The 18,441-nt window shown below is 56.6% G+C and overlaps 11 protein-coding genes across 11 annotated transcripts; 8 read left to right on the top strand and 3 right to left on the bottom strand.

Annotated features, from left to right (window-relative positions):
• The first annotated feature begins 148 nt into the window (after positions 1-148).
• BDY17DRAFT_35099 (uncharacterized protein) lies at positions 149-3,039 on the top strand. The gene is made up of 3 exons (XM_033738197.1): positions 149-478; positions 531-624; positions 679-3,039. The coding sequence occupies exons 1-3, from the start codon at positions 210-212 to the stop codon at positions 2,923-2,925; spliced, it is 2,610 nt and encodes an 869-aa protein (XP_033586832.1). The 5' UTR covers positions 149-209; the 3' UTR covers positions 2,926-3,039.
• On the bottom strand, positions 2,972-6,221 carry BDY17DRAFT_256061 (rRNA-processing arch domain-containing protein; the record flags this gene model as incomplete). Its single annotated transcript, XM_033731577.1, has 2 exons — positions 2,972-3,152; positions 3,208-6,221. The coding sequence occupies 2 exons, from the start codon at positions 6,219-6,221 to the stop codon at positions 2,972-2,974; spliced, it is 3,195 nt and encodes a 1,064-aa protein (XP_033586831.1).
• A 575-nt stretch (positions 6,222-6,796) lies between these two features.
• Positions 6,797-7,030, top strand: BDY17DRAFT_230651 (ubiquitin-related domain-containing protein; the record flags this gene model as incomplete). Its single annotated transcript, XM_033730210.1, has 1 exon — positions 6,797-7,030. One exon carries the CDS (start codon positions 6,797-6,799, stop codon positions 7,028-7,030), a length of 234 nt encoding a protein of 77 aa, XP_033586830.1.
• A 185-nt stretch (positions 7,031-7,215) lies between these two features.
• Positions 7,216-8,470, bottom strand: BDY17DRAFT_255855 (V0 complex, c/d subunit of ATPase; the record flags this gene model as incomplete). The annotated part of the gene is made up of 4 exons (XM_033731562.1): positions 7,216-7,299; positions 7,347-8,242; positions 8,292-8,370; positions 8,426-8,470. 4 exons carry the CDS (start codon positions 8,468-8,470, stop codon positions 7,216-7,218), a joined length of 1,104 nt encoding a protein of 367 aa, XP_033586829.1.
• On the top strand, positions 8,288-9,287 carry BDY17DRAFT_35064 (uncharacterized protein). The gene has a single exon (XM_033738189.1). The coding sequence runs from the start codon at positions 8,633-8,635 to the stop codon at positions 9,131-9,133; it is 501 nt and encodes a 166-aa protein (XP_033586828.1). The 5' UTR covers positions 8,288-8,632; the 3' UTR covers positions 9,134-9,287.
• On the top strand, positions 9,186-11,247 carry BDY17DRAFT_35021 (uncharacterized protein). The gene has a single exon (XM_033738182.1). It carries the CDS (start codon positions 9,441-9,443, stop codon positions 11,205-11,207), a length of 1,767 nt encoding a protein of 588 aa, XP_033586827.1. The 5' UTR covers positions 9,186-9,440; the 3' UTR covers positions 11,208-11,247.
• A 20-nt stretch (positions 11,248-11,267) lies between these two features.
• BDY17DRAFT_303520 (uncharacterized protein) lies at positions 11,268-12,441 on the bottom strand. The gene is made up of 2 exons (XM_033734587.1): positions 12,357-12,441; positions 11,268-12,309 (listed from the first exon to the last, which is right to left on the bottom strand). Exons 1-2 carry the CDS (start codon positions 12,371-12,373, stop codon positions 11,289-11,291), a joined length of 1,038 nt encoding a protein of 345 aa, XP_033586826.1. The 5' UTR covers positions 12,374-12,441; the 3' UTR covers positions 11,268-11,288.
• Positions 12,442-12,546: 105 nt separating this feature from the next.
• Positions 12,547-14,090, top strand: BDY17DRAFT_303518 (acetyl-CoA acetyltransferase). The gene is made up of 2 exons (XM_033734586.1): positions 12,547-13,701; positions 13,755-14,090. The coding sequence occupies exons 1-2, from the start codon at positions 12,592-12,594 to the stop codon at positions 13,956-13,958; spliced, it is 1,314 nt and encodes a 437-aa protein (XP_033586825.1). The 5' UTR covers positions 12,547-12,591; the 3' UTR covers positions 13,959-14,090.
• A 235-nt stretch (positions 14,091-14,325) lies between these two features.
• Positions 14,326-14,865, top strand: BDY17DRAFT_327221 (uncharacterized protein; the record flags this gene model as incomplete). The annotated part of the gene is made up of 2 exons (XM_033737640.1): positions 14,326-14,523; positions 14,578-14,865. 2 exons carry the CDS (start codon positions 14,326-14,328, stop codon positions 14,863-14,865), a joined length of 486 nt encoding a protein of 161 aa, XP_033586824.1.
• A 110-nt stretch (positions 14,866-14,975) lies between these two features.
• BDY17DRAFT_271325 (proline-specific peptidase) lies at positions 14,976-16,117 on the top strand. Its single transcript, XM_033731949.1, has 2 exons — positions 14,976-15,700; positions 15,757-16,117. Exons 1-2 carry the CDS (start codon positions 15,045-15,047, stop codon positions 16,013-16,015), a joined length of 915 nt encoding a protein of 304 aa, XP_033586823.1. The 5' UTR covers positions 14,976-15,044; the 3' UTR covers positions 16,016-16,117.
• A 250-nt stretch (positions 16,118-16,367) lies between these two features.
• Positions 16,368-18,393, top strand: BDY17DRAFT_318727 (uncharacterized protein; the record flags this gene model as incomplete). The annotated part of the gene is made up of 2 exons (XM_033736220.1): positions 16,368-16,767; positions 16,817-18,393. 2 exons carry the CDS (start codon positions 16,368-16,370, stop codon positions 18,391-18,393), a joined length of 1,977 nt encoding a protein of 658 aa, XP_033586822.1.
• Between the last annotated feature and the right edge of the window lie 48 nt (positions 18,394-18,441).

Genomic DNA, 18,441 nt, shown 5'->3' with positions numbered 1-18,441 from the left:
TGATTTAGACGGATTTGCATTGGTCGTCAGATTGCATGCATTGTCCGCGTTGTTTACCATCATTGATGTAGTCGAGCCCCACTTTCACCAACCCTAACCCTTTGGGGCGAATCTCTACCTCATCTCGAGTTTCAAGATTCGTGATTCACGCATGCTTGTCAATACTTCGGATAATGTCATTGCATTGATGCGGAAATGAGTCCAATGAGATGAGCCGAGCGCGCAAACCCCCGCCGCAATGGCAAACCTCCACCGTCGTGCCGGGGCAACTGTCTTTTCTCGCCATCTACAGTCCTCTGCTGGGCTTCACCGATGAAACGTTCAAGGATCAATTGGTCTTCTACTACTCCCGGGAAGCGCGTAGTACGACACGCAAGAATGCCCGCAATGAGGCGACGAGCGGTGATCCATCGCGCGAGGCGGAGAACGAGCGGCTGAGGCAAATTGGCCTGGCGCAAGGCATGGTTGATTTCGCAAAGTGAGATCACCGCTTTCGAAATGGAAGTCCTGTTTACTAACACCGGATGAAGGAGTTTCTCTGCTGGCGAGCCAGTTGATTCGATTGAGACGGAGAAGAGCCGAATCGTGTTGCATGAGTTGGAGCAGGGCTGGTGGATTTTGGCGGTATGTCCACCCGCCTACCCTCCGTCACGTTCATGATTGACAATGGATTCACAGTCGATTGATCTCACAAGGCTGCCCGGCATTTCATCATCCGCATCGGAAACTGCGAAGACTACGACCGATGCAGAGCAAGCCGCTCCTGCCGTGGAGTACTCCTCAAGAGAGATCAGCCCGCCGGCATTGTTAATCCAGCAGTTGGTGCAAGGCCATCAACTATTTTCCCTGCATCACGGGCCATCCTTGAACGAGCTCTTCGTCCGCTTGAGCAGAGAGAAATTCTGTGGCACCCTCGATCGCTTCTGGTCCCGTTTCGCCCGAAGCTGGGACGTCTTGCTGCATGGCAATCCCGCAGCCGATGTGTTCAACGGCGTCAAGCTCGCCAGTGGAGGTGAGCTTGGCTTTGGTGTTGGCGAGGAGGAATGGGGGAGTGGAGAGCGAGAGGTACTCGAAGACCTTGCTCATCGCACCGAAGGCCTGATTGACCTGGTTGTTGCGAGATATGGCGAGCCCGCTTCTCCGCGGGATGCGTCCACTTCGTCTACGGATGATGACGACATGCCTTGGATGGGCAGTGGCAACGAGGCAAATGCGGCAGACGGGGTGATCTTTGGAGGTATTGGTGGCATGCAGAGGCCGTCTCTGAGAACTGTGTCACAATGGATGCGGCTGATCTACACGTACGGCGAGCATGCCTACGGGGTCAAGGATAACGCTCTGCGGGAATCCCGAAAGCGACGAAGATATACGCCCGGCGAATCGGAATCAGTGAGAGACGTCAACGGTAAACCGTCGGAGGGAAAGCCGAAGAACGACATCCAACCAAGTACCGACCAGCGACCACAGGCTTCACAGCACTCCAATACCACGTCCGAAAGTGTCGCTGTTGATGATGGCCGACCGAACATACCGCCACCAATCGTCACAGCCGCGGAACGGGCTTTGGAAGACGCGACCCAGCGAGTTGATCAACAGGATGTGCCAGAAGCCGACACTGGCACAACACTGGGGATCCCCGATAATTACATGAAGTACCTCACATTCGGACTCAGTACATTTGCGAAGTCCAAGCCAACACCACCCACAAGTCCTGGACAAGCCAAGCCGCCGTCTTCTGTGAGACCCGCGCAGGTCAGATCGGCGTCCTCCACAAGTCCGGGCCAAGCCAAGTCGACATCCGCCAAAAGTCCTAGGCCGAATAAGGCTCGAGGAGAGGAAGCTCCCATGCTCACCCATATGGATCCGCTTCCGGAAGGCGACGCATTGAGAGCAAAAATCGCAACGCAAAAGCGCCAAGAGAACTGCGGCCATTTCGTCATCGGTCTGAAAGGCGACCTGCTAGAACTGGACGAGCTGTCCGACGATGACCAAACAGAGCTGTCAGACGACAGTTTCGGAGACGACACGGGAGGCTCTAGAATCGTCCTACGCACTGTCCAGGTGGAACTGAGCAACCTCGTTGACGCGGCACAGAGCACCGACAACTTCCAATCGCAGGAGACCTTCAAGCACTTCCGTCGAATGCGAGTACTCATCTACGTCCATCGGCCATTCATGTACTGCTTCTTATTCGAGGATCGGACGCCATCGCTACAGCTGGATAAATTCTACCGCTCCCTCCATCGGAACCTGGTACCTATCTACAGACCGCTGTTGTCTTCTACAAGCGCATCAAAGGTGGCCCAGCGCATTGCAAGTTCTGACACCACACCATCGGAAGGCGACACCACCTCCTCACCCATCTATGACCTTATCTACGACCCGCGACGATTGACAGTACACACCAGCATCCCCAATATCCCCGAACCCGGCACGCTCGCTGCGGAGGGCTTCTTCAGCAGTGGCCAAGAAGTAACGCCCGCATTCACACGAGTCGACGCCATCAACGTGCACACTCAAATCCTCAACACCCTCGCCAGCACGCAGAGGAGACGAGGAGAGCTGGAGCGAAGCAGCAAGACCGCGCGCGGTTGGTGGGTGGTGTGGATGCGGATCCGCCCATCAGGCGACCAGAAGAAGTCGAGCAAGCAGTCAGACGACGGCGAGGAAGAAGCAGAGGCAGATTTTGATCGAGTGGCATTCCTCGTTCGCAAAGCATTTGATTCCCCTGCCACGCAGAAGTCGACGTCTACCGGATCACGAGCAGTCAGTTCAATGCTAGAAGTCATGTCGTTGGGCATGACGAGTCGAGAGCAAGACAGTACGGGCGGCGCAAGCGCGGGTTGGGGCCCTGCTGCGCTCGCCGGCGGGATTGGGATTGATGCGCGGAAGTACGTGGAGGGATTATTGAGTTTGAACAGATGAGCACAGAGACTTTGAGCACCGAAGAAATGCCCGCTTGCTCGAACGTCTACAAATACAGCGACTGCGCGGCGACAATGTCTCGCCTGACTTTCAACAACGCCTCTTCGAACTTCTTCTCCAAATCTTCGCTCCCCATCACTTTTCCTGCCTGTGCCATTTGCCTCAAGAGTTCTTCCAGTCGTCGGAATAAGCGGATCAAAGACCCCTCGTAGACGTCGGTCATTTTGCTAGCGGAACAAGTCAGTCTCAGACTTATCGAATGCAGAAGTGAATAATACGTACCAGATGGTGGCGAAACTCGCGCCATGCGTCCACGCGTACACCACCTCCATGAGCTGGTACTTGAATCCCTGCACGTACTCCTCCTCATCGACGAGCACCTTACACTCCCCACTGACTTTTGCCACCCGCCTCGCCTCTGCCAGCACCTCGCGATACGGCTTAGCGAGCTCCTCCTTCAGCGCAGGCGTTTCCTCCGTGCGATCTTCAAAGATGAAACACGATAGAACCGCGGCGCACTGCTCGGGCGTGAGTTCATTGAAGAAGCGATTGAACAGCAACTCCGACAGCACGAGTTCATCGCCTGTGCTGATTTCGCACGCCACTCGCGCCTTAACCTGCACGACATCGGCCTCATTAACAAACCCCAAACGGCGCAGCACGCGCTTGCGATTCTTCAGCTCGTCGAGCTGCAGCACGGACAGCGCGTCCGTAATCTTCTTCCGCACGCCTTTGATCTCGTTGCCCAGCTCGACCTTCTCGGCGTACTTGTCGTACAGCGCGGGCAGTTCGTCGGAGCCGTGCAGGCCGTGGGAGAGCAGGCGGTGCTCGAGGACTTCGATTTTGCGGAGAATCTTTTTGAAACCGTCGTCGCGGATGCCCATGTTTTCGATGGGGTCGAGGATGGCGATGCCGTCGGGGAAGCGCTTGCGCACTTCTTCGATGCTCTTCCGCACTTGGTTTCGTTGTTCGGGGGTTCGGAGTTCGGCGGGCAGGAAGACGCGCACGTGTGCGACGGAGTCGATGGAGCCGTTGAGGACTGGGACGATTTCCATCTTTCCCTTCTCGCCCGGTTGCGGAGGTCGGATGCCAGGGGGCAGATCGTCTTGCAGCTTTGCACCCGGCGGGGGCAAGGCGACATCACTGGCGACGTTGATGCACACGTCAATCATCACACTCTGACCCCGCGGAATGTCTTCTTCCTTTTGGTGCTTGCCTGGTCGGACTTTCATGAAGTTGACGGCGCAGCCCCAGCCGAAATCGTAATCCTTGTACTTCACCCTGACTAACCGACCGGCTTGTAGAAACTTGCATAGATACTGCGGATCGGTGATGACGGCCTTCATCTGCGCGGTATATTGCGTGATGTTCTGACGGAGGTCATAATACTCCTTAATCTCATCCTCGTTCTCAATGAACATGTCATGTCGCTTTTGCTCGAGTTGTTCCAGCTGCTTCTGCAGGCCTGAGACAGAAGCAGCATTCTGGAATTGGAAGAAGCATCGTTCGAGCATGAACTCCGGATTGATGCCTTCGACACGCATGAGGTTGAGAATCATGTTGTAGCCGAGGTGGAAGGCGCTGTTGAGTTTGTCTTGCTCGCCGCGGACGATCGTCTTGGCCACAGTCGGCTCCATCTGCTCATCTATCATCATGATGACGATACCTCGCTCGTCGATTCCTCTACGACCCGCACGGCCAGACATTTGGATGAATTCGCTAGGCGTGACCCATCGCTGGGACTTACCGTCGAATTTGCGGACTGATGTGAAGACGACCGTCTTGGCGGGCATGTTGAGGCCGATGGAAAAGGTTTCGGTGGCGAAGAGGACTTTGATCAAGCCTTCTTGGAAGAGGATCTCGATGGTTTCCTTGAGGATGGGGAGAAGGCCGGAATGATGGATGCCGATACCACGGCGGAGGAGGGGGAGGATGTGTTGAATCTGCGGCAGCTCCTTGTCTTCCTCAGACAGCATCTCGATGGCCGAGTTGAAGACTTTGGTGACCATGGCCTTTTCGGAGTCGTCGTTGAATGCGAGCTGGCTCATCTGCAGGGCGTAGTTTTCGCAGTCGCGTTTGGAGAAAGAGAAGACGATGACGGGATTGTAGTTCTTCATCATGATCATTTTGACGATCTTGTAGATGTCGGAGGGACCTTCTTTCCGCCCTCCCTTATTCGTCTTTTTGTCCTTGCCTTTGCCTTTGCGTTTTGCCATGGGATCGGTGCCATCGTCGCCGGCTTTGTCTGCGATGGATGCAATGGCTTTGGCAAAGTTCTCCTCCCGGAATACGCCCTTTTCGTCAACGACCAAGTGGATGCCATCAGCTCCGGCAGGGAAGAAGTAGTGTTGGAGGGGAGTAGGTCGGAAGTCGGTGTAGACAACGTGGCAGGGTTGGTTGTGCGTCTTGGTGATCCATTCGGCGAACTGCATGGCGTTGGGAATGGTGGCGGACAGGAAGACGTAGCGCACTTTGTCGGGGAGTAGAATGATTGTCTCCTCCCAAACAACGCCTCGCGAGGGGTCACGCAGGTAGTGTACTTCATCAAACACCACCCACGCGACTTCTCGCATGATTTCACTGCCACGGTACAGCATAGAGCGTAGAATCTCGGTCGTCATGACGAGGCATGTCGCGGTAGGGTTGATGGTGACATCACCCGTCATCAATCCTACGTCCTTGAAGTCGGCTTGAAACTCGCGGTATTTCTGATTGCTGAGCGCCTTGATCGGGCTGGTGTAGATGACTCGCTGGTTGTTTTGCAGACACTGCGCGATAGCATATTCGGCGACAACAGTCTTGCCAGCGCTGGTGTGGGCGGAGACGAGGACGGATTCATTGCGCTCAATGGAAGCAATCGAGACCTCTTGGAAAGGATCGAGGGTAAAGGGCCACTCTCGCGCGGGCTTCTCCGGTCGCTTGTGCTGGGAAATCGGAACGTAGTCGAAGTCGGGCGGAAGGGCGACCTGATGGCGGACTTGATGGGAAAGGATGACGGCGGACTTGTCGTCCTTTTGAGGTTGAAGACCCGCGGAGGCCGCGACTTCACGAGACTGTTCGGTTTCAAAGGTGTCTGTGACGACGGGGTCGGGCTCATCCTGTCGATGGCGTTTGAATGTCCCGTTCTCTTGCCCATTCTCCGTCATTGCAGCATCCTCTGCAGGTTGTTCATCCTTCACTTGTCCGTTCAACGAGCGCTTCTTGCTTTTCTTTTCCTTCTTGTCATCCTGTCCTTTACCACCTGCCGTCGCCGGAGCGGGCTTCTCGTCAAAAACGTCAAAGAGGTCGTCGTCCATGGTGACCATGGAGGCGGTGTGAAGTGATGTGGTCGTATGAGGACAAGAGGAAACGGCCAAAAAGTTCTGGAGGTTGACGTAGAAAAGTGGCGCTAACTGAATTTGGAAGCTGCGACAGTTTACTTCAAGAAATCACGACTTCTGTTTCTTCACTCTAACCCCACACAACCATGACAGAGACACGATCGCGCTCGGCGTCGCCGACGCGTGAAGCACCGCAATCTAAGAAGCAGAAGACTGGCGGCTTCAAGTGGAAGGAAAAGAAGCCGAAAGATGCTGGGGAGACGGGAAGCAGTGGGGTGTTGGAGCGAGGATACAGAAACCGATCGCCGAAGAGAGACAGCTATCGCGAGCGGGAGCAAGGGGATGCTGCACAACGCGATCGTTCGCCACGACGAGATCGATATGAAGACAAGTTCGGAGGCCGCGAGGGCAAGCGAGAACCGGAGCGATCGCGCGAAGCCAGCGATGCGCAACCACCACCACCACCACCCAAGGACGCCAGCAAAGACGCCGACAAGTCGAAGAAGCCCAAGAAAGAGAAGAAATCGAAACCACCTCCCATCACGGAACCGATGATCATCGTCAATATCAACGACCGCCTAGGAACCAAAGCCGCCATTCCGTGCCTAGCATCCGACAGTATCAAGGCGTTCAAAGCCGTGGTGGCGGCGCATATCGGCCGACAGCCACACGAGATTATGCTGAAGCGGCAGGGCGAGAGGCCGTTCAAGGACCAGCTCACGCTACAGGATTATGGAGTGAGTAATGGGGTGCAGCTGGACTTGGAGTTGGATACGGGTGATTGAGCGGTGGGGGTGGTTTACGAGGTGATGATCGACACGAGATATCATGGGGAGGGGTGATGCGTTCCGTCATATTACAGAGCCCGTCGTTCTTCCATGCTATGCCAAATCACAATGTCCTCACTGAGTCATAAAGGAAACTTAGTGAAGCCGGAAGAAGTCTGCCGTGATCATCGCATTCAATTCCATCAAAACACACTAATGTAATTACCAATTCTATCCTTTTGTTGCTGAGCAATGCACTCGGCAATCCATGTGATGTTGCGGATCTCCTGCAAGATGTCAGTGCTGTCATGTAATCGCGGGGCAATCTACTCACCTGCTCCTTCAATTTCACCCACGCATACACCACCGCATGGGTGAACTGATATGTAAAGGCCAACTTCGAAATCTCCATCTCTTTTTGATAGAACAAGTCCTCCAAGCTCTTTCCCTCATCACCGATCCCGCCAGACTGATTGCCCACTCCGCCTCCTCCTCCACCGCCCATACCCGTCTGATCCATCATTGTGCGATAGTCATGCACACCGTCCACTGCTATTCGCACGCCTTCCGGATCGTCTGCGCGGGAAAGCATGAGAGTGCCTTCGGGATGCAATCTGCCGAAGTTGGGGTACAACTTCTTCCGATCCGCCTTGCTGAGATCCGTGCCAAACGAGTTGAGGGTGATGTTGATGCTTCTCCGATCCGCCTCAAACTCGAGGACCTCCCGCATGACCGTGGCGGTGGGAGTGCCCGCGATGCCTGGCTCTTCATTCACGAATTTGTAAAAGTCTTCGAGGTAGTTTTTGTAGAGGGTGTTGCGGATGATTTCGATGTTGAGCTCGTCGAGGTCATGGTGGGAGATGCTGCCTTTGAAGTAGGGGGCGAGTGGGGTTTCGATGAGGACGGAGTTGTAGAGTTCTTCGATGTTGGTCGCCACGCATAGCACGGGCATCGTCTCGAACCAGCCTAGGGGATGGCATCGCTCCAGCAGCTCCCTTGTGTCTCTTTCGTGTAGTGTGCCGGTGATGAGGAGCGCGACGTTGTCAATCATGTAGGCGTAGGTCAGGTAGTCCATGAACTTCGCCAGACTTCCCACCGCGTTGGCTTGGAGGTAGCGGAATTCCGCTACCAGCTTGTCCATGGTTTTGTCGGCGAGGGCGGAGGTGGAAGGATTGGGGGCGAGACTGGCGAGGAAATCGCCGTAGGCGGGACCGAGCTGGAGTTTGACATCTGCGGGAGGTCAGTGGAAGTAAAGAGCAGGATTGATGGGTAGCGCTACCATCGATAGTCTCGCACTGGGTCAAATTGCCATAGTTCTGGCTGGTGAGGAGCTGATTGCGATAGCCTCTGACAATGCCCTGATCATGGAATTAGCCTCGGCGGGGAGTGTGAAGGGACAAGGAGGCGTTGTACTTCGACATAGCCACCGGTGACATTGTAAAACATTCCTTCCGCCATGGCGGCGGCGGTCAAGAGGTGGTGGTGATGGTCGGGATGAGGTTGGAGATGGGTTTGAGGTGTAGAGCTTCACGTGATTGCGGCCGTCAATATGCCAAGACCGGAAACGTATGAAGATTAGAGTTTCGCTAGAAGGTTTGGACTTGACGATTGGATGATGTGATGATTAGATGCACAATAAAAGCTATGATATCACGGCATCGGAGGCGGGGAGAGATCCGACAAACCGGGGGGTTTTACAAAACACCAACAGTGTATGGCAGACGAACGTATATGCGAGCGGTTTACAGGCCCATCTCTGCATCAAACCGTGAGGATACACGTCGACAACACCATCCAACATTCCACGAGAGTCGACGAATAGAGTTTCGTCATGCAGAGTGGATCCTGGGCTTGACCAATAGGAAGACAGCTCGCATGCCAGGTAGCCGTTTCGCATGGGTGGCCCTGGTGGCTGCATCAACGATTCGTGGTCTGCCGGGGCGAGTTCCTTCCCTCCCTTGTTGCGTTGCGCTTACCACCTCCCCCAGCACCTCTTCCCCTTCTTCATCCACACCTACAAACACCACCTCCCCCATTCCTCTTTCCCTTTCTTCCCTCTTCGTTTCCTTTCCTCCCCTTCTTCTCGCTCCTCTTTGTTTCCTTATTAGCGCCTTGTTGTAATACCCGTCTCCTCCCTTCCACTCACTGCCGCCTCTCCATTAGTCACCTGGTCCGCCTTATCTCCGGCCACCTCAAGCAACATTCACGACTGTCACTTCGGCCTTCACCACCCCCAAATCGACCGGCGCGGAGTTTCCGCCACCTTCGCCACTTCCTACATCCTTCCCCCTGACCGCATGAGACGGCGATAAGAGAAGGAGAAGGGCGGCCGTCACATTTCCGATCTCGGATTGCTCTTGGACTGCTACATGGAGTCTAGGCATTCTAGGCAACTCTGTGCGCTCCACTGACGCCTGACACCTCCACGATGCATAGCATCTTCCGCCTCCCCTGGTGCAGTGAACCGGTGCCTCCCAAAATGGCCGAGCCCGATGCGCTGGAAAGAATGCGCCCCGAGCCCGTAGTGGAGATTCCTGTCTTGGCCAAGTTCAAGAGGAAGCGCGCGAGCGAGGGCATGTCGCCCCGTGCACGGCCGAGCAAGAAGCAGCGACCAGTCAACTCTCGGCCCAGCGAGGACAAGAGCGAACCAGCAGCGCCTGCTTCACCTCTCAGCCTAGACTTCAACGCTTCCGTCTCCCCCGATGCCGACATGCTCGACGTGGAGCACCTCAGCCTCGACAATATGCTGTCCAGGGCACAAGAGGTCATCGAGAACGAGTTCAACGTCCAAATTCTTATGAAGCACAACGAACTTCGTTTGATTGATCAAGAGCTGGCCAAGTGTCATATTGCCCTTGAACAGCTGAGGAGGGTGGAGCTACGCCCTTGCGCAGACAGTACGGCACTCCCGGAAGGCATCTCGCCGACTTCGTTCGATCCGCCTTATCCGGCTGCTTATGGCGTGACTGATGGCCCCTACACCAGTCATTACAACCAGTGGCTCCTGCATGACCCTCTTTTCGAGTCCGGCCTTCCGCCACCCGTCTATCTTGACGATTCTGCTGGCCGATCAACTCGCAACAGTGGCTCGGCTCGAAAGTCCATGAGCACGTCGTTTGTCTTCCCTGCGCCTCAGAGTGAGACTCTGCAGAGTATCCCCAACTACCCTGCGCCTACGATCAAGGACAAATCCAACCCTCTCGTGCTGAAGCGCTCTACGGACAATCAATTTGTCAAGCTCATCTGCAACAACTGCCTGCGTGGCAACTTCTCCAGTATCCAGGGCTTCCTCAACCACTGCCGAATCGCACACAAAGTCGACTACAAATCACACGACGCTGCTGCGATTGACTGTGGTCGAATACTCGACGAGAGTGAGGTCGCGACTTTGCCCTCGGACCCTCAACCCACACCGTCCCACAAGCCCAGCTTGAGTCGTCTCTCGACTTCATACCCAGCTCCTCCGCGTGGAGGTCTTGTCCATCCTTTCAATGGTCCAGCAGCACCTCCTCCATCCGCCTCGAGCAGACAGAAGGCTACAGCCACGCGTGCGCCGGTTCCTGATCTGGCTATTGGGAATCATGCGCCCACTCAACCACTCACCGCTTCTGCACAAGCTCCACGTCTCTCAGCGTACTTTGCCAAGCACGGTTTTGGTGGTGATCTGGCTTCTGCGGTGGCTGGCGCGAGCGACAAACTCGACCTCGGTCTGGACGACGACTCTCCGGACGCTCCCGGCCAACAGTCCCCGTTGGAGTCTATGGATGAACGTGCTTCCATGATGACCATGGCGCGTTCGGCAAGCAACAAGGGCATCCGGCACACTCAACGTCAGCCGCGACCGGCTCCTCTGACGTCCATGGGATTCGACGGCAGTGAGGCTCTCGAGTCTCCTCAATATCCCCCCAGCAGCGCTGCGAACTACAGCCCGCATACTGCTGACAGCAATCCGGGCCTGGTTAGTGACCGTGAAGACGATGACGACGACCACGCCTCGGTATCGGAGGATGACGAGGATGCGGAGTACTCACAACGCGCGTTCCCCGTTGCAGGTGGTACATGTTCGGACAACGTGAACGTGGAGATTGACGTGGCCGGGGATGATGAGCATGGTGTCGATGGCGCCGGGCGTGTTATCATCCGCAGGGAGGAAGCGAAAAATACCCCGCGCAAGCTAGGCAAAGCAAAGCGTTGAAGAAAGAGGGCAGCACAAAAGCAGAAAATTGGCTACTTCGCTCTGATAGAACACACTACACTCCACTTTTAGACACTTCGTTCACATTGCCCGTCCGAGGATGGAATCAATGTACGCATCCGCCTCCGTCCCGATCCTGTTGATGTCCACTCGCGCCAACGCATTCCTCTGCGCTTGCAGCACTTCCGGCTGCTCAAAGACATCCTTCATCACCTCCCCTTCCTTCACCCAGTAGCTCTCCACTTTCCGCCGCAAGCCCGCATCCCTCGCACTCCCATTCCGCACCATGCCCAATCCCCTCACCTTCCCCAGCACCATCTCCACCATCCGCGTACTCTCCCCCACCCTTTCCCCATTCGAAACAGGCGTGAGGAACGCCCGATGCGTCGCCTGAAGCCACATTACCCATCCCAACACCGCATCCGTGCCCGCAATCGCTAACCCACGCCACACGAGGGCCTTCCAGTACACGAAATCCACCTCGCCAAGTCGCGTGCTGCGCGCGTTCGCTCGGTCATCGTAGTTCGCTACTAGCCACAATTCGAAAATGGGAAGCAGCAAGCCGGCTATAGTGGCGATGGTGCGCCAGCGAGCGCCCTCCGCGCCGCTTAGGAAGCGTGAAGTCGCGATTCCGAGGACGAGGAGGTGCAAGAGGTGCGGAGCTAGGAGTGTTGGCGCGGCGTATAGGAGGTAGTTCCTGCTGGAATCGATGGCGCCTGGGGCCGCGAAGGGGCAGTTGATTAGTACGCTGGGCCCGAAGCGGGCGTACAGGAGACGAGCGTCTAGGCCGCCGGTGTCGAGGACGCGGCGAAGAGTCTCATCTGAGGAGGTTAGGGGGCGAATAGAGGCTAGCCGGGTTAGAAGGACGCCCGCTGGGGTTTGAAGCCGGGATTGCGTTTGGCGGAAGATGTTGGTTGGGTGGAAGAGGGGGAGCGTCGAGGCGAAGGCGGTGAGGGCGGAGGCGAAGAGGACTGCTAGGGCGTAGGAGGTTGCTGGGGGTAGGGGACGGATTTGCGATGCCGGGGTTGAGCGTAGGGAGCGGTAGTAGGCGATTAGACGAGGCACGAGGATGGGGCCGAAGAAGATGACAATGGATTGGATGCTGAGGGTGTTAGTGGGTTGTTGGTATCGGAGAGGTGTTTGGCTCACGTTTTCCAGGACACCATGATGGCGGCATTGGCTCCGATAGCAGAGGAAGGCGGCAAAACGAGACAAGTGTGGAGGTGGCAGGTGGTTAGATGCGGCAGAGAGAAGATGAGGTCAAAGGAGGCTCGCTGGCCTCAGGCTGCCAATAAAAATCCAATCTTCACATGCCGCGGCTGCAGAAGAAAGCCACATCTACCTCGCCCATCCAACCCCTCATTCCCCTCCCGCTCCAGCAACAATGCTCTCCTCCCCTCCCGTCCGCCGGTCACTGTACTCCGCCATGTCCGCCCAACAGCGCCTCGGCGTGCTGCAGCGCCAGTTTACGACCTCCTCCCCCCGCCCGCAACAAGTCGTGCAAGACGCCTACATCCTCTCCGCCGTCCGCACGCCCTGCGGCGTCTTCAACGGCGGCCTCGCATCCCTCTCCGCCCCGCAGCTCGGCGCCGTCGCCATCCGCGAAGCCATCAAACGCTCGTCCCTCCCGACCGAAAGCATCACTCACGTCTACATGGGTAATGTCCTCTCCGCCGGCGTGGGACAAGCACCCGCGCGCCAAGCGGCCATCTTCGCCGGCCTGGATCCGAGCGTGGAAGCGACGACGGTGAATAAAGTGTGCTCGTCGGGGATGAAGGCCGTCATGATTGGCGCGCAGCAAATCGCTCTCGGGCAAGACAAGGCGCTCGTAGCAGGTGGGATGGAAAGCATGACGCAAGTCCCGTACTACCACAAGCGCGCCAGCCAGCAGCCGCCGTTCGGCAATGTCTCGCTTGACGACGGCCTGATCAAGGACGGCCTGTGGGACGTGTACAACCAGGTGCACATGGGCAACTGCGCGGAGAACACGGTGAAGAAGTTCAAGATTAGCCGGCAGGCGCAGGACGACTTTGCCATCTTGTCCTACAAACGCGCGCAGGAGAGCTGGAAGAATGGGCTGTTTGCGGATGAGATCGTCGGTGTTCCCGTCAAGGACAGGAAAGGGAATGAGACTCTTGTGGCGGAGGATGAGGGGTACAACCGACTCAAACTGGATCGCGTGCCCACTCTCAAACCTGCTTTTGACCGCTCGGGCTCGGGGAGTGTGACTGCAGCAAACAGCTCATCATTCAATGACGGTGCGTCTGCGCTCGTGCTCGCGAATCGTGAGTTGGCGAAGAAGCACGGTGGAGGGAAGAAGGTGCTGGCACGGATATGCGGCTTCGCAGACGCCGCGATGGAGCCCATCGATTTCCCCATCGCTCCTGCCAAGGTCGTTCCCCTGGCTTTGGCTCGAGCGGGCGTGTCACAAGATCAGATCAAAGTCTGGGAGTTCAACGAGGCATTCGCGGCGGTCATCATTGCCAACGGCCAGGTCAGTCATTGAATGTAAACGTTGCGGGAATTTGGGCGCTAATGATGCTACAGATTTTGAACATCCCCATGGAAAACGTCAACAAGCGAGGCGGCGCAATTGCTCTCGGCCACGCTTTGGGAAGCTCTGGCTCGAGAATCATCACCACCTTACTGCACCAGCTGGAGGTGGGCGAGTACGGGTGTGCGGCGATATGTAATGGCGGCGGAGCGGCGAGCGGGATTGTCGTGCAGAGAGTCGAGGCTGACGAATTATGAGCACGGGGTACAGCAAAATTGCACATGTCGTTCACATTAACTGCAGCCTGGTGTCTAATTTAGGGATGTTGTCTGTATTGACTGTAAACAATCATGTCGTTCCTCCTCGCGTGAGACTTGGGTGGATCTCAGACGCCGTGTTCGTCTCTGTGGATCGTACAAATCGCTGTCGTTCGTACTCACTTCAGCCTTGTGGCGAGTCTAGACGCCGTGTTCCATCCCTATTCACTCCAGCCTTGCGGCCATCTAGCCATCATTCCATAACGACAATAGACGGCCAAGTAAGGTATAAAGGAATCCCATTTCGCCCGGCCTAAGTCCAACCGTCCTCACCAACCCGCTCACTCTCACACTATTTAGCGTCAACATGGCTTCCCTCGACCAAATGGCTGACGAGACCCTAGCCGAAATCAAACTCGAACTCGAACAACTCCAACTCACGGCCGAATTCACAGCGGAATTCGCAGACGGAGTTACCGACGAGCACACAGACGGATGCCAGTTCTGCGTCCTTGTACCTCGCCACGCTCGCGCAATCAACAAAGTGTGGAATTGGTTGGACCACGTCAGTATCCCATCCCACACCATGAAGCATGAGGTCCCAAACTAACGGAACGAGCCCAACTTCGGCCAGGACCCACTGCACATCCCCTGGACAAACACCACCGTCGGCATCCTTTACTTTCGCAAACTCCGGGAGTACTGGACGATCGAAGAGCACGCCTGGGTGTCGTGGGCCATCGACGCGTACGCGGGTGTGTGGGACGGAGGCCGCATTCCCATTAAAACGCTGTGGGAGGCGTTCTGTGTGCGGTTTCCGGAGGGGGGAAGGACGCTGGTGGCTATGCGGAGCTATGTGCAGCGAACGCGCGATTTGCGGGCGAAGAGGATGAAGTACAGGATGTGAGGGAATGTTTGCTGGGTGAATGTACTGTACCTTCCAAGTTCGGCCAAGGGACGGGGGTGGAGGGACAAGCTTTGCCGCAAGGCTGCTAGTGTTAACATGCATTACACGCACAACAGCTCATCAATGGTTTCGGCCGATTCAGCTTCAATCGCTTTTTCAATTATTCCATCTAATCCAACATGGCATGCCTCGAAGGCATGGCGCCTTTCCATGTCCCCGATGCGGGAAAGGATGTCCAGACGTGGTACAAAGTATTTGGGGACTTGACTGGCTCGCAAGTGGCCTTGATCGCACTACATGGAGGGCCGGGCATTCACTCTTCGTACATGGCGCCGCTGGCCGACCTGGCATCTCATCACAACATCCCCGTCGTGCTATACGATCAGGTTGGCTGCGGCAACTCCACGCGCCTAGCACACAAGAACGGCGACCACACCTTCTGGACCGTCGAGCTGTTCGAGCGCGAACTCGATAACCTCGTCCAGCACCTCGGCATCAAGCAATTCGACCTCCTCGGCCACAGCTGGGGCGGGATGCTAGGCAGTGTATATGCGGCGAAGAAGCCCCCGGGCCTCCGCAAACTCGTAATCGTGAGTTCGCCGGCGAGTCTGCAGACGTGGCTGCAGAGCGTGTATTCGCTGCTGGAACGCATCCCGGAGAAGGAACGGGAGGACTTCAAACGCTACGAGGCCGAGGGCAACTTTGACGCCCCGGAGTACAAGGCGGCGTGTATGCTGTTCTACACGCGCCACTTGTGCAGGTATGATCCGTGGCCGGAGGAGCTGGATGCGAGCATGAATGCGCTCGAGGAGGATGCTACTGTCTACGGGACGATGTGAGTCGATGGGGAGATTGTGTGTCTTGATGCTTGGGCTGACGAGGCGACGACAGGTATGGGCCGTCGGAGATTACGTGCAACGGGGTGTTGAAGACGTGGACTGCCATTCCCACTGCCCATCAAATCACCAGTCCAACACTACTGATCAACGGCGAGTTCGACGAGGCGCAGGAGGTGGCGGTGGCGCCCTTTTTCGAGAAGATCCCCAAGGTGAAATGGATTACACTGGCGAACTGCAGTCACACGGCCATGTGGGAGGATCGTGAGAAGTTTACGCAGGTGGTGTCAACCTTTTTGACGAGTCAAGCGTGAGCTCTGCTGCATTGGTCGTTAGAAGGCGGCATGTTTCTCGTGGGAGAATTCCAGCCCCGCCAATGTCGTAATTGCGTGTCACCACCAACCCAAACCCGCCCTCCCACTTCCAACTTCACGTCACGTCGGCTCGTCTCCCCCCAGCGCCACTGCCACGCTACTTTACCATCAACCCTGCAATCCCAAGTCCGAGGAAAATGCATGCGCAAGCACTCACATCAACACCATGGGTCCTCCACCCGTCAAGCAGCAGCAACAGCAACAGCAGCCGCGCATCCAACCGCACTTCTCCCCCGCCCTAGCAGCATGCGCGTGTCTGCTCGCCCTCGGCCTCGCCGCCGTCACGCCGTGGATGAAATGGTGGTTCCTCTACGGCGCCGGCATTGAATCCCTGCTCGTCGTCTGCGCTCCCTCCCGCATCTTCGCCCACGTGCCCCTGTGGACGCTCTTGGCCACGTTCAATCTCGTCTATGCTGTTTCCTCTACCTCATGGCTACTGCATGCTCTGTTTGCTGCTGCTTGCTATCCCCTCATCCTTTTCACTGCTCTCTTTGAGTATCCTGTTTTGTCGGCCCAGGCGCGCAAATGGCTTCGCAAGGGGTTGCTTGGCTTGCATTTCACCAAGGACACTATCGCGTTGTTTAATCTGCCTGCATTGGAGATTGACACTGATGTGTCGGGATTGTTCGTCGTGCGGGGATTGTCCATTTCATTTTCAAGTCTGCGCATCGTGGCGCATGGAGTGGAGCTTGGTGCGTATGTTCTGTGCAATCTTATCAACGCCCTTCTGACATCTGATAGGCCTACTTCTCACCAACGACATCGAGTTGGCTCTCTACACCGATGAAGTGGACATTCGTCTCTTCCGCCGAATCGACATCGGTGAGGTGTTTGGCAGCATCAAAGGCGGTAAAGATGAAATGACCTTTGGTGACATGGAGGCATCCAAAACGGACGACAACGACTCGATGTTCCAGGCCGACACCGCCTTTCTGCAGGCCGCTGGACATCGTTCCCGCCCGAACCTCAGTCAAATGAAAAGTCATATGACGGGTGGTTCGTACATGAGGGACTCTTCCGTTAAGCAGACCCTCAACGACGTCACCACCGTCAATCCTGCGGATGCCAAAGCAGATGAGCAGTACGAGGACATGTTGAAGCAGATCCGAACCGGCAGTGCCATCTATGAAGCTCGCCAGCACATTCAAAATACCTGGACTGGCAGTGACAATGATGAGCGGGCTCTCGTTTGCGCACACCTTCAAAAAGTCCCTTCAGTCCCCCACCCCGCATCACAGTCCATCCGCGTCACAACTCTCCAACAAATCTCTCCACCTTGGCTACGTCGCTTCCTCCATCGCTTACCCTTCTTGCTCCGACTCTTGCTCATGCCGCTAAGCCACCTGCACCCCATCCGCATCAGCTCCATTTGCATCGCCGGCTCAGGCGGTTGGATGACCAACGTCCTCCAAGAGCACCTCTTCAAGCACCACGGCTCGGAGGACTCGCAAATCCGCAAACTGCAACAAAAAGTCTCCTCCTACCTCGCCTCCGCCAACCTCTGCCTGCAGCTCACCGAAGTCGACGCCATCGGGCAAGTCCCGCTGAGCGCCGCTTTCGACATCAATAACTACCTGCAATTCAACGACATCAACGCCCACCGCATCGAGCCCGACACCGACACGGTGGAATCCATCATCCGCCTAGGCGGGGCCGACGCCTCCGTCTCCGTCCCCTCTTTCCTCCTCCCGCATCACGAGCATCTCCTCCCCGCTCGGCCCGACATGCGCGACCTACAAGATCAACAAGAAGAAGCCGATCTCGCCGACGGCAAGCCCAAGACCGTGCAAGCGGAAAAGGAACTCAAGAAAATGAAGCAGGACGAAGTGGACATCCACATCAGCGTGCACGTCCGCCTGCCCGCATGGTTCGACCAGTCGCTGCTCAACTTCATCGCCGCGCTCGTGAAAGCGAGCAAAGTCATCGACATGGAGACGGCGAGCAAAGACGAGGAAGCCGAGCTAGAAACCGACAGCAAATCGGCCGCGACGTCCAGTTCCAACGAAGACGCCGCCGCCCCGCGCACCCCCACGACGTTCAAATCCTTCGCCAGCGGCCTGCGGCAGGACATGAAAGACGGGCGCACGGGGGAGAGTCTGAAAGACCTGGCGCGCGAATTGCGGCACACGACCAAGGAAGGGATGAAGAAGGCTGCCGTGCAGGGGCTGGTGAATGACGGGTGGATTGCGAAGATGGTCGGCAAGATTGCCGCGAAGCTGGAGCAGGCGCAGGGCGACGTGGGATATTCTGGCCCGCTGTCGATTCCGCTCGAGCCGTATCGGCTGCTTGCGGAGCCGGCGTCGAAGTTGTTGCCGTGATTGAGCTGGAAGGACGAGCGACGTTGGACTTTTTTGCCTGGCATTGTG

The sequence above is a fragment of the Neohortaea acidophila genome, assembly GCF_010093505.1.
Source record: "Neohortaea acidophila strain CBS 113389 unplaced genomic scaffold BDY17scaffold_10, whole genome shotgun sequence".
NCBI lineage: Eukaryota > Fungi > Ascomycota > Dothideomycetes > Mycosphaerellales > Teratosphaeriaceae > Neohortaea > Neohortaea acidophila.
Note: the sequence above shows the minus strand (reverse complement) of the source record. Positions and strands in the feature narration are given on the sequence as shown.